General features: G+C 34.8%; 1 protein-coding gene across 1 annotated transcript; it reads left to right on the forward strand.

Moving 5' to 3' along the window:
* The first annotated feature begins 13,767 nt into the window (after window positions 1–13,767).
* LOC149220507 (heterogeneous nuclear ribonucleoprotein 1-like) lies at window positions 13,768–14,948 on the forward strand. Its single transcript, XM_089387119.1, has 2 exons — window positions 13,768–13,989; window positions 14,088–14,948. The coding sequence occupies exons 1-2, from the start codon at window positions 13,768–13,770 to the stop codon at window positions 14,946–14,948; spliced, it is 1,083 nt and encodes a 360-aa protein (XP_089243245.1).
* The last annotated feature ends 250 nt before the right edge of the window (window positions 14,949–15,198 follow it).

Raw genomic sequence — 15,198 nt, forward strand, 5'->3', positions numbered from 1 at the left:
ATGAAGGATTCAAATGGGGGTAAGATTTGAACAATGGCCTCTTTGAATCCTCAAATAAACGCTTGATACGAGATTGTGAGAAGGATAATTTTGGACATCTTCATGGTTAGTGAAGAATTTTTCAATCTCATGCTTCTTTATATATACCATTTCCTTTTCAAATCCCTTTTCAACCCTTACAAAAGGATGAGAAACCCCCTCTATAAGCCTACTTTTCCTTGGATAATTTTGGGGATTGATCACATGGTTTTAAAAAATTTGAAAAATTAGGGATTAGAAATTTAGCCTTAGTCCTTAGTCACATGGGTCAATGGAGAGCTATTGTTAGGTCCTTATAATACTAGTATATTCCCCTTATTGTTATTGTTAGTGTATCCCCCTATTTTTATTGTTGTGCCCATGTATCCCCCATGTTGTTTTATATTTGACCCCATAGAATCCCATTATTGTTATTACTATGCCCTTACATTATTATTGTTATGTAGGCTCTGATTATATTGTGACCCCTTAGACTCCTATATATACCAAGGAGGTATTATCAATTGAATCATCCAAGAATTTTTCATTTATGTAATGTAACAGAGGTTTCCCCTTCGAAGAGGATAATTTTTAAGTCGTTCATCTATCTTTTCTTCTATTTTGTGAGCTGGTTGCATAACATTTGGTATCAAAGCTTTGGATTCTAGGGCTTCGTTGCTTCAAACAAGCCATCGTGTAATTTTCACTATAAATTTTTTATACCAATCCTTAGAAGTTGAAATTGTGACCACATGGAGCTGAAATATTGGTGAACTTCTTTCCAAAATTTCAGAACTTGGTTCACTACATTTTCATATATATGGTCTGAATAAGTTAGGGTTTCTTCATGCTCTAGAATTCAGTCTCAAACAGGTGACTGAGGGAAAATCGTCATAAATTTTGCTTCAAGCATTGGATTAGAATTTTGTAAAGAGTTATATAAACAAAATAGATTGTAGCGTCTCATGTATCAATTTCAGAGCTGAAGGTTGAAACAATGCCACATGGAATTCCGTACAAGTTCGCTCTACTAAAACATTACATAATTAGGTCATTGTGGGATATTTGGCATAAATGTATCTTGAAGGATCCAATATTGGTCTGACTCATGGTAGTGGAAAGAAGACTCATAAGGTTACCATAGGATGGAATTTAAAAACTTGGAGATCAAAAATTACAGAGATACAACAACTTCAATATCAAGCTCCTAAAAAGAAAGAAAAAAGTATGTATTTTTTAAAATTTTGCGTATCTTTTGTTTGAAAAATCAGTTTGAAGTGATTCAAAGGGAATATTGAAGCATAGATATCGGTATTTGGTTCTAAAATGCCTCCGAAACAAAATAATTTTACATCCATTAAGCTATCAGAGAGATCTACTATGACTCATGAACAAGAATATTTGCAACATGATATATCAAAATTACACGACCAACTGCAACAAATTTCGCTCTCACAAAAAGAAACCAAAGATGAACTAAAAGGGGACATGGATGGCTTAAAAAGGGGCATGGAAGTTTTGAAGGATGGTTTAAAATCTTACATGGAAGATTTGAAGGATGGTTTAAAAGTAGATGTCGAAGCAATGATGAATGTCAAGATGGAAGGATTGACAAAGTTGCTGCAAGAAAGTCTTCCCAATGGTGACAATATAATCCATGAAAATACTGATGAGGACAAAAGGAATATGAATTATGATTTTAGAGACTCGAGTATTGGGTTTAAGACCCACCACATTCCAAATATCGATATGAGGAAGTTCATGGCAAGGATTCGATAACATGGATACTACAGATGCAGCAATATTTAGATCTTCATGATGTGCAACACACACAAAAGGTACACACTACAACTTTATATTTAGAACCAAATTAGTTGTATGGTATCGATAGCTTTGTTCTCATAAACCACTTGTCACTTTGTGAATTTTAATAGAGGAAATGATAGAACATTATGAGGATACAAAGGGAAACACCTTCTTTAGAGAATTGATAAATCTCAAACAAAATGGTTCAACGATGGAGCACATTGAGGACTTATAAAAATTGAATATCAGGGTAACTGATATTCCAAAGGAGTATATGATTGATGTCTTCATAGGGACATTGAATGATAACATCCAACATGAGGTTCGCCTTTGGGAACCTGATTCATTGGAGAAGACATTCAGGGTGGCAAGAAAAGTTGAAAGAAAAATTATGGAAACATGGAAGTCTACCACTCACAACTACAAATATATAAGTGTTGCTTCTCCTAACCCTCCACAACCTACAAGGTTGACACCACAAAAATTGGAGGAGAAAAGAGCAAAAGGGATTTGTTACAGTTTTGATAGAAAATGCACTAAAGGTCATAAGTGTGCTGAGAAGAAAATATTCTACATAAATTGTGAAGAGGAGGAAGAAAAGAAACAAGAAACATAAAAAGAGGAGCATATATACTAGGAACCAACCCCAGAAAAAAGAAGAAATGAAAATGACCATATCTTGTAATGCATTGGTAGGAATTACTACTCCTCAAACTCTTAAGATAAAAGGATATATCCAAAAGAAAAAGGTAATAGTGTTGATTGATTTGGGTAGTACCCATAATTTTATTCATTGTAAGATAGGCAATGAATTGTATTGCTTCCTATATTCAACACCAGAGTGTCAAATGAAGCTTGCAAATGGAGGAACTATAAATTTCTCTGAAAAGTGCCATAATATCAAGCTAACCATGGGGGAATATGTATCAAATAGTCCAATATTTCCATTCCAATGAGTGGTGTTGATGTTGTATAAGGAGTCCAATGGTTACAATATTTGGGGATGATAAAGTTTAATTTTCAAGAACTTTTCTTGAATTTTTTTTGGGAAGGAAAGGAAGTTGAATTAAGGGGTATCATAGGGAAACAAGGAAATATAATCAACTCTAATGGAATGAAAAATATTATGAAGAAAAAAGACGGGGAATAATTGCACAATTATGCACACTAGAGGTTCAAACATCGAAATCATCCATTTCTCCAAATCTCCAAAAGTCTTGGACAATCATTTCAAGGTATTTGAGACTCCCAAAGGCCTCCCACCTATTCATTATCATGATCATGTTATTCATTTGATTCCAGGAAGTGTTCCTCCAAACATTATACCTTATAGTTATCCCTATGTCCAAAAGAGAGAAATTGAATGTATGGTTGCAGAAATGCTAGAAGCTGATATAATTCAACCCAATCAAAGTTATTTCTCTACTCCAGTAGTATTGGTGCACAAGAAGGATGGATCATGGCATATGTGTCTGGATTATAGAGAGCTCAAGAAGATCACTATTAAAGATAAATTTCACATTCCTGTCATTGATGAATTTTTGGATGAATTACATGGATAAATTTACTTCACCAAGGGATCTTCATTCAGGATATCAACAAATTAGAATGAAGATTGAGGACATTCAAAAAACAACATTCAAAACTCATGAGGGTCATTATGAATTTTTGGTTGTGCTTTTTGGCATTACTAATGCACCTTCCACATTTCAAGGTTTGATGAATTCCATTTTCAAACCCTTCCTTAGAAAATTTGTGTTAGTATTTTTTGATGATATACTAATCTACAACAAGTTTTGGAAGGATCATGTTCAACATGTTGACAAGGTGCTTAAACTATTGGAGGAGAAATAATTATATGGGAAAAAATCCAAATGTTTCTTTGGAGTACATGAGGCGTAATATTTGGGTCATATTGTATCTCATGAGGGTGTTAAGGTAGAACCTAACACAATTAAATCCATTAAGGAATGAGAAACCCCCACAACCATAAAGAATCTTCATGGATTTCTCGGGTTGAGAGGGTATTATTGTAATTTTGTTAAGAATTATTAGAGAATAGCAGCACCTCTAACAACATTACTGAAGAAAGATGAATTTTCTTGGACTCCAGAAGGCCAAGCATCGGTCTTAGCAACGTCAGAATTCACAAAAACCTTTATTGTGGAATGTGATGCCTCGGGAAATGGAATTGGTGTTGTATTAATGCAAGAAGGAAGACCCATTTCTTTTGAAAGTTGTGGAATGAAAGGAAATTATTTTCACAAACTTATTTATGAAAATGAAATGTTGGCAATAGTACATGCAAGGGATGAATGGAAGAATGATGAAGAGGTGTGGACACTCATTCAAAATTTGTAGTAAGATCCCAATACATCTGAGACATTTAGCTGGAAATATGATTCATTATGGTACAAATATCGCTTATATATTTGTAAGAATTCCCAACTCAAGAAAAATATTCTTTTGGAATTGCACACCTTCCACTTAGGAGGGCACTCAGGATTTTAAAAACTTACAACATAGTCAAGATGGAATTTTTTGGGATGGCCTTAAATCTGATATTCAAAATTTTGTGGCAAAATGTTTGGTTTTCTAACAAACTAGAGTTGAGGGAATTAAGACCCCGTGTTTGTTACAACCTCTAGCTATTCCAAGTCAACATTGGGAGGAGGTCTCAATGGATTTTATCACAGGTTTACAAAAGGTTGAAGGAAAGAGTGTGATCATGGTGGTAGGTGATATAATTAACAAGTATGAACACTTTTGTGCATTATCTCATCCTTTTAAAGCCAATACAATTGCTACTGCATTTATGGAAATAATGCAAAAGCTACATGGAAACCTGAAGGTTATTGTCAGTGACAAAGATCTCATTTTCACTGGAAATTTTTGGACGAAATTATTTTCTTGTCTTGGTACTAAATTATCTCATATCTCATCTTATCATCCTCAATCTGACGAGAAAACTAAGATAGTGAAAAAATGTTTGGAAGGATATCTTCATTGCTTTGTATCCGATAAACAAACACAATGGGTCAAGTGGTTACCTCTAGATGAATGGTGGTATAACACTTCTTTCTATACTGCAACAAAAATGACCCCATTTATGACACTTTATGGATATCATCCAACATCCATCATATCATCTTTAAGAGAAAATTATAATATTCAAGCATTAGAAGATCACATTGAGCATCAACAACAAGTTATGCAACTATTAAAGGATAACCTCACTCTAGCACATAATCAAATGAAACAACAAGCAAATCAACATCAAACTGAAAGAAGTTTTGATGTAGGCAAATGGGTATTTTTACGGCTACAATCATACAAACAAATGTCCCTCAAGCAAGCTAAGAAGGATAATAAATTATCACCCAAGTATTATGGTCCCTACAAGGTGTTGCAAAAGATTAGTACTATGGAATACAAATTGGAGTTGTTTGCATTTTCTAGAGTACACCCATTTTTCCATGTTTAATGCTTCAAGAAGGTTATCAATGACAATATCATAGTTGAAACAGTGTTGCCAAAACTTGATGAAGAAGGAAAAATCATATTTGAATTTGAGCAATCACGGAAACAAGAACCTGATGGATATAAAATCGATTAATTTCAGAGTATCTCATTAAGTGGAAGAAGTTACCCACTAAAGGTCCACATGTGAGGATGAGAATTTTGATATAGAAACATCTAGAACTACTCAAGCATTGAGGACAACACTTTTTTGAAGGAGAGGGGCATGATAGGTTCCTATAATACTAGTGTATTCCCCTTATTGTTATTTTTAGTATAGACCCCTATTGTTATTGTTATGCCCATGTATCCCCCATGTTTGTTATTGTTGTGCCCCATAGAATCCTATTATTGTTATTGTTGTGCCCTTACATTATTATTGTTATGTAGGCTTTGATTATATTGTGACCCTTTAGACACCTATATATACCAAGGAGGTCTTATCATTTGGATCATATTAGAATTTTTCATTTATGTAATGTAAAGGAGGTTTCCCTGTTATGAAACCAGCTCAAGAAAAGATAGAAAAGATAGATCAACGCCTTAGAATTCAGCCTCTTCGAGGGGGAAACCTCCTTTACATTACATAAATGAACAATTCTTGGATGATTCAAATGACAAAACCTCCTTTCTATATATAGGAGTCTAAGGAGTCACAATATAACCCATCCGACCTAACAATAATAATATAAAGCCACAAAAATAACAATAGAGGGATTTTATGGGGCACAGTAATAACAATATGGGGACAATTGGGGCACAACAATATTAATAAGGGATACAACTACAATAGTAATGGGGTAATCACTAGTATTATAGGGACCCAACATGCCCCTCTCCTTCAAAAAAGTGTTGTCCTCAGCGCTTGAGTAGTTTTGGATGCTTCTGTATAAAATTCTCATCCTCCCATGTGGAATCTTCAGTGGATAAGTTCTTCCATTTGATAAGATACTCCGAAATTGGTCGATTTCGTAATTGTCGAGTTCTTGTTTCTATGACTACTTCTGGTTCCAATATAATTTTCCTTTCCTCGTCAAGTTCTGGCAATATTGTTTGAACTGGGAGCTTGTCACCTATAACCTTCTTTAAACATGAAACATGGAAAATTGGGAGCAATCGAGAAGCTGCAGGAAGCTCCAATTTGTATGCCATAGTACCAATCTTTTGCAACACCTTGTACGGACCATAATACTTTGGTGATAATTTATTATCCTTCTTATCTTGCTTGAGGGACATTTGCTTATATGGTTGTAGCCGTAGGAATACCCAATCGCCTACATCAAAAATTCTTTCGCTGCGATGTTGATCTGCCTGTTGTTTCATTCTATTCTGTGCCAACACGAGGTTATCCTTTAAGAGTTGGAGGACTTGTTGTTGATGTTCGATGTGATGTTCCACTGCTTTAACCTTAGAATTTTCTCTTAAATATGATGTGATGGATGGTGGCTGATATCCATAAAGTGCCATAAATGGGGTCATTTTTGTTGCTGTATGGAAGGAAGTGTTATACCACCATTCAGCCAGAGGCAACCATTTGACCCATTGTGTCTGTTTATCAGATACAAAGCAACGAAGGTATCCTTCCAAACATTTGTTTACTATCTCAGTTTGCCCATCAGATTGAGGATGATAAGATGAGCTATGAACTAACTGAGTACCAAGACAAGAAAATAATTCTGTCAAAAAATTTCCAGTCAAAATGGGATCTCCGTCACTTACAATAATCTTTGGGTTTCCATGTAGCTTTTGAATTGTTTCCATAAATGCAGTAGAAACTGTACTGGCTTTAAATGGATGTGATAATGCACAAAAGTGTGCATACTTGGTAAGACTGTCAACTACCACCATGATGACACTCTTTCCTTTAGACTTGGGTAAACCTGTGGTAAAATCCACTGAAACCTCCTCCCAATGTTGGCTTGGAATGGATAAAGGTTGTAATAGACCCGGTGTCTTAATTTTTTCAACTTTATTTTGCTGGCAAACCAAACATTCTGCCACAAACTTTTGAATATGATTTAAGGCCCTCCCAAAAAAATTCCTTCTTAACCCTGTGGTAAGTTTTTAAAAATCCTGAGTGCCCTCCTAAGGGAGAAGTGTGCAATTCCATAAGAATCTTTTGTTTTAGCTGGGAATTCTTACAAAGGTATAAGCTATATTTGTACCATAATGAATCATTTTGCCAGCTAAATGTATCAGATGTATTGGAGTCTTGTTGTAACTTTCGAATGAGTGCCCACACTTCTTTGTCGTTCTTCCATTCCTCCCTTGCTTCATTTATCCAATATGGTTTGATAATAGAAATGGCGCACAACAATGCTTCCACATCCTCATCCTTTCTTGAGAGTGCATCTGCCACCACATTTTGCTTCCCTTTTTTGTAGATGATTTCAAAGTCATAACCCAACATCTTTGTGACCCACTTTTGTTGCTCTTCAGAGGATAATCTTTGTTCTAAAAAGTATTTAAGGTTATCATGATCCGTTTTTACCTTGAAGTGTCTTCCCATTAGGTAGGGTTGCCATTTCTTAAGTGCATGTAGTATTGCCAACATTTCCTTCTCATAAATAGCTTTATGTAAAAACTTTCCCTTGATTAGACGACTTTCAAAAGCAACGGGTCTTTCATCTTGCATTAAAACAGCACCAATTCCATTTCCTGAAGCATCACATTCCACAATAAAGGTTTTTGTGAAGTCTGGTGTAGCTAAGACCGACGTTTGGCACATTGCCTCTTTAAGATGCTCGAAGGCCTTTGTTGCTTCTGAAGTCCATGAAAATGCATCTTTCTTCAATAATGTTGTTAGAGGTGCTGCTATTCTCCCATAATTCTTAACAAACTTGCGATATTACCCTGTCAACCCGAGAAATCCTCGCAGATGCTTTATGGATGTAGGGATTTTCCATTCCTTAATGGCTTTAATTTTGCTAGGGTCTACCTTAACTCCTTCATGAGATACAATATGACCCAGATATTCCACCTCTTGTACTCCAAAGAAACATTTGGATCTTTTTGCATATAATTGTTTCTCCTCCAATAGTTGTAACACCCTGTCAACAAGTTCAACATGATCCTTCCAAGACTTGTTGTAGATTAGTATATCATCAAAAAATACTAACACAAATTTTCTAAGGAATGGTTTGAAAATGGAATTCATCAAACCTTGAAATGTTGAAGGTGCATTGGTAAGGCCAAAAGGCATGACCAAAAATTCATAATGACCCTCATGAGTTCTAAATGCTATTTTCGGAATGTCTTTAGTCTTCATTCTGATTTGATGATATCCTGAACGAAGATCCAACTTGGTGAAGTAAATTGATCCATGCAATTCATCCAGTAATTCATCAATGACAGGAATGGGAAACTTATCTTTAATAGTGAGCTTATTGAGCTCCCTATAATCCGGACACATGCACCATGATCCATCCTTCTTGTGCACCAATACTACTGGAGCAGAGAAAGAACTTTGACTCGGTTGAATTATCCCAGCCTCTAGCATTTCTGCAATCATACGTTCAATTTCACTCTTTTGGGCATAGGGATATCTGTACAGCCTGATGTTTGGAGGAACACTTCTTGGAATCAAATGAATAGCATGATCATGATCACGAATAGGTGGGAGACCTTTGGGAGTCTCAAATACCTTGGAATGATTGTCCAAGACTTTTTGGAGATCTGGAGAAATAGATGATTCCAACGTGGGAACATCTAGCGAACATAATTGTGCAATTACACCTCTTTGTTCCTTTTTTAGAAGCTTTGTCATACCGTTAGAGCTGATTATCTTTCCCGGTTTCCCTGCAATACCCCTTAATTCAATTTCCTTTCCTTCCACAGAAAATTTCATGAAAATTTATTGAAAATTAAAAGGTATCGTACCCAAGGATTGTAGCCATTGGACTCCTAGTACAACATCAGCACCTCCCATTGGAATGGAAAGCATTGGGCTAGTCAATACATATTCTCCCATGGATAGCTTTATATTATGGAACTTTCCAGAGCAATTTATTGTTCCTCCATTTGCAACCATCACTTGACACTCTGGTGCTGGATATAAGAAGCAATTCAATTCTTTTGTTACGTTACAATGAATAAAATTGTGGGTACTTCCTGAATCAATCAACATTATTACCTTTTTCTTCTTGATTTGTCCTTCTATCTTGATGGTTTGAGGAGTGGTAATTCCCGCCAATGCATTACAAGATATGGTCGGATTCATTTCTTCTTTATCTAGGCTTTGTTCCTGGAGTATATCCTCTTATTTTGACCTTTCTTGCTCCTTTTCTTCTTCCTCTTCACAATCTATGTAGAATAATTTCTTCTCAGCACACTTATGACCTTTAGTGTATTTGCTATCACAACTGTAACAAAGCCCTTTTGCTCTTTTTTCTTCCAATTGTTGTGGTGTCAACCTTATAGGTTGTGGAAGACTAGGAGCAACAACACTTCCATTTTTATAGTTGTGAGCGGTATGCTTCCTGGTTGCCATAATTTTGCTTTCCATTTTTCTTGCTAACTTGAATGCCTTCTCTAATGAACCAGGTTCCCAAAGGCGAACATCATGTTGGATATTATCCTTTAAAGTCCCCATGAACACATCAATCCTATGCTCCTCTGGAATATCTTTTACCCTTATGTTAAATTTTTGGAACTCCTCAATGTGCTCCATTATTGAACCCTTTTGTTTGAGACTTATCAATTGGCTAAAAAAAGTGTTGCTTTTTGTATCCTCATAATATGCTGTCAATTCTTCTGTAAAAATTGCCCAAGTGATAATTTGTTTACGAGAGCAAAGCCATTGATACCATACAAACTGATTTGATTCCAAATATAAAGTTGCAATACGTACCTTTTGTGTGTTTTGCACATTATTGAGATCGAAAAATTGCTCCATTTGTAATATCCATGTTGCGGGATCCTTGCCATCAAACTTCCTCATATCGATTTTTAGAATATGGTGGGTCTTCGATCCAACATTAGAGTCTATGGAATCATGATTAACATTTCTTTTGTTCTCATCATGAGTTTCCTTTACTACCCTTTCACCATTAGTGACCATTTCTTGTAGCAACTTATTCATATTTATCTTCAATTCTTCCATCTTATCATCCATGCCATCAATTTTAGCGTCCATGCCATTCATCTTAGCTTCCATGCCATCCGTCTTAGCTTCTACGCCTTTTTTTAAACAATCCATCTTAGCTTCTACACCTTTCATTAAACCATCCATCTTAGCTTCTACATCTTTCCTTAAACCATCCATCTTAGATTCTGTTGCTTTTTGTGCAAGTGACACTTGTTGCACTTGGTCTCGTAATTTTGATATATCATGTTGCATTTCTTCCTCTTCCTCATGAGTCATGCTAGAGCTTTCAGGTTACTTACTAGGTGTCTGCATTTTCTTTCCTTGGGGCATCAATTACTAATTCAAACTAATTTTTCAAACCAAGCTTATGCAAAAATTTAAAAGAAACTACACACCTTTTTTCACTTTGTAGAAGCTTGATATTGAATCTGATGTATCTCAATAATTTCAGATCATCCAATTCTGAAATTGCGACTTGTAGTAGCCCTCTATGTCCTCTTTCCAATGCCACCAGTCTAATCCAAATTGGATTCTCCAAGGGAAAGTTATGCACAATATCCCAAGATGACCTAATTATATACTAGTTCAGTAGAGTGAACTTGTACGACGTGCCATGAATCACTGTTTTGACTTTTGGCTTTAAAAAATGTAAAAAAGAAACTACAGTCCGTCCTCTTTCTGTACCTTCTTACGAAATTTCAATCTGATGCTCAGAGAGAAAGTTATGAAGATTTTCCCCAGGTCACCTGTTTGGAATGTAATTTAGGAGTATGCAAAAAGACCAACTTCCTCAGATCATATCTCCGCAAATATAGCGTGAAAAGATCTGAAATTCGGACCCGAGATTCATCTCGATTTCTTCTCAAATGGGTTTTTGTTTTAACTTTTGAAACGTCGCAGAAAAAAAAATTATAGCTAAAATGCTACGATGACCTGTTTGGAGCAGCGAAACCCTAGAATCCAAAGCTCTGATTCCAAATGTTATGAAACCAGCTCAAAAAAAGATAGAAAAGATAGATCAACGCCTTAGAATTCAGCCTCTTTGAGGGGGAAACCTCCTTTACATTACATAAATGAACAATTATTGGATGATTCAAATGACAAAACCTCCTTTCTATATATAGGAGTCTAAGGATTCATAATATAACCCAGCCGACCTAACAATAATAATATAAAACCACAAAAATAACAATAGAGAGATTCTATGGGGCACAGTAATAACAATATGGGGACAGTAGGGGCACAATAACATTAATAAGGGATACAACTACAATAGTAATGGGGTAATCACTAGTGTTATGGGGACCTAACATTCCCCCTCGAAGAGGATAAGTTTTCAGTCGTTGATATATCCTTTCTTCTATTTTGTGAGTTGGTTGCATAACAACTATGAGTTAGATCTAGGTGCAAGAGGTGCCCAATTTTAAAAGGACAAGAGATAGAGAGTTGGATATCAAGGTATCGATCCTTCAATTATTGGACCTCCAAAGATCAAGATATCAACTAGAAAGTTTTTACCTCAATATAGATAGATCATAAACATATGTGAGTTAAAGAGATTAATTTATGATATGTATTTCCTATTAATGGGTGTTGGGGCTATTGTATTTCAAGATGTTGTGATGTGCATGATACTACATAAATACTTGATACTGATAAATCCTGACACGACCATTGAATAATAGGGAATTTCCAATCAAATCACAGTGGTTATTGACTTTCGAAGATTGGATGTTGGAATGTCGACATATCAAGTTTCATCTATTGAACCATATTGTAAACATCAGTTACCACAAAACCATGATATTGATTGACTTCGTATGTCTATTTACTAATAGATATATTTACATTGGTCAATATATTTACTAATTACTCACCAACATATAAATTATAATTTTAACCTAGCCATTTTTTTTTTGCTAATTTAGAAAATAAATTACTCAACCATCTATATATATGTATTAAATTAAATTTTTCTTTTTAATAAAAAATAATTAATTTGCTACTTTTTGCTAATTCTTAAACAATCTATAAATACTTATTTATATAATATATAAAGCATATATGACATGAAAAAACAAGACTGCATGTGTTCAATTGGATTTGGGTTATAGAACTTTTGGGCTTGTGAAGTATTTAAAGGAGTTCATCTAATTATTTTATTTTATGTTCAGGTTATTTTAGTAATTTAGTGACACAATTAATTGTGATTTTCATTGTTTAAATTGAGTTTTTGAATACATAAATAGATTTAACACTCTATAAAAAATTGCAGAACAAGATGATGGAAACTTCATAATTTAAATTCACAATTCTAACAATTTTTTCCTCAACTTTATGTAATATTAACCAAAAAAAACAAAACATAAAAAAATTAAACTATACATTAAAAAAAATTGATTTAGAAAAATAATTTAACCAACTCACCTACAAACCTAAACTCATTTATATTTAATTATGAAAAAATAATATCAAATTAATAATATAAACCTAACCATTATAGTTTCCATTTAAAAAATATATATTTTTTTATTATAATATTCCAAACATGTATTCTATTTTAAAAGTAACTATTTTTAATTGGCAAAAAATAATTAGAATAAGTTAACCACTGAAGCAAATCCTTTATAGGAAGTTGAATTTTTTACTCAAAACATTTTGGCATTGTATTTTTTATTTTTTTAAATTTAAATTTCAAATGAAAAGATTAACTACCCACCTTTTAAAAATTACTCACCAATCTATAAACTATAATTTTATTAAATTTATTAAAAAAATAATAATTCAATTAACCAGGTTGGCTAATTCTGAAAATAAACTACTCAACAATCTATATATAATTTTTCATATTAAAATTTTCCCAAAAAAATTCAATTTACCACTTTTAACTAATTCCAAACCTTAGTTACTGTCAACAAGCACTCTACCTTCTAAATTTAAAACTTCCTTATTTAACCGACCATAAACTTTTTAAGGGGCACGTCGGCACACCGACATCTTATCATGTGGCCACGCTCTTTATATATACAGGCGCAACCTATTGACTAAAAAGTTGTTCAAGCATTGACGATCCTCCACAGTCCGCGCCTCGATACAGGATTCAATTTGTGGCGTTTTGGTATTTACGCGAATCAGATTTTAGGGTTGTCTCTGCACTATTACTTGGGAATTAGCTCACAAATTGGATTTTTTACAACACTTCTGTATTTGTCTCTTTAATACGGTCGGTAAGTCGCTTTCTCTATTACTCTCTTACTGCGATTATTTGCGTATGTGTTTTTGTATAATTCAGATTTTTTGTTTTCATGACATGGATTGTGTGTAGGCAGTGCTTTAATATGGATTCAGAGCAGGGGAAGCTCTTCATTGGTGGGATATCATCGTACACAACAGAGGAACGATTGAAAGATTATTTCAGCAACTTTGGAGATGTCCTGGAAGTAGAGATTAAGAAGGACAGGATCACAGGCAGGCTGCGGGGATTTGGCTTTATTGTCTTTGCAGATCCAGCTGTGGCAGACAGGGTTCTCTTAGAAAAGCACAACATTGATGGCCGAATGGTAACTTGCCTTTCTGTTTTGTTCTCTTGATCAGTTTGAAGATGTTTTTACAAATGATGACTTTGTTCACATTTTTTTGTTTTTTATCAAAAACATAGGTGGAGGTTAAAAAAGCAATTTCCAGAGATGAGCAGCATAGGAGCAATACAGTTGGTAATGCTAGCCGTGGCCAACGCAGGACAAAGAAAATATTTGTGGGTGGCTTAGCACCTACTGTCACTGAGAATGACATGAGAAATTATTTTCAACAGTTTGGCACAATTATCCATGCAGCTGTAATGTTTGATCCCATAACTCAAGCATCTAGAGGGTTTGGCTTCATCATCTATGACTCAGAAAATGCTGTGGATTTAGTTCTACAAAATCCTTTTCATCAGCTCAATGGAAAGATGGTAGAAGTCAAACAAGCAATTCCCAAGGTGTTCCCTAATGGTAGGGAAGGTAATCTCGGTGCTAGCAATGCCCACGGCTTCAATTCAACTCTTGTTCCTCCAGTGAACAGTAGTTATGGTTACTCTTCGTATGGAGCCAGTGGGTGCAATACTCCTAACTATAGAAGTGGTGCAGGATATGGACCTGCATTCAATGGAGTTAATTATGATAACACTACTTTTATGAACAATAATCGTAGCTATGTTGGAGTTCCCATTAGCTATGGGGTCCCTACACCCATGGTTTATGGAAGCACAGATAGCTCTGCTGGATATGGTGGCAGTGGGAGTGGGAGTGGCAGTTATGTTGGATTCCCCATTAACTATGGGGTTCCTACACCCATAGTTTATGGAAGCACATATAGTTCTGTTGGATATGGAGGCGGAGGGGGAGGGAGTGGGAGTAAGGGTGGTGGCATAAGTCAGTATGGGGCACCTCAAGTTGACAATGGACAGTCAAATGGCAGCAACGCTGGTTATGCAGAACAAACCGGTGGATATCAAACAGGATTTGCTCCACATGGCTAAGATCAATTCAGAATTTCAGAATTAAATATAAACTCCAGATTTTAATATGCTATTGTTATTTATAAATTTTGTATATTCTTTATTTTCAGTTTCATAATTTTTATTGTTATTTATAAATTCTGTATATTCTGTATTTTCAGTTTCATAACTTTTTTTTGGGCTGTGTTTTTCAAACTTTTATTAGTTTTTTAATTTTATAATGATGAATTTTGTATCCGAGACATTGTCGTGATTCTAGCGAAAGAATTTT

This window comes from Pinus tabuliformis, chromosome Q (assembly GCF_031772625.1).
Source record: "Pinus tabuliformis cultivar Carrire ecotype Pingquan chromosome Q, CPIR1, whole genome shotgun sequence".
Classification (NCBI taxonomy): Eukaryota; Viridiplantae; Streptophyta; class Pinopsida; order Pinales; family Pinaceae; genus Pinus; species Pinus tabuliformis.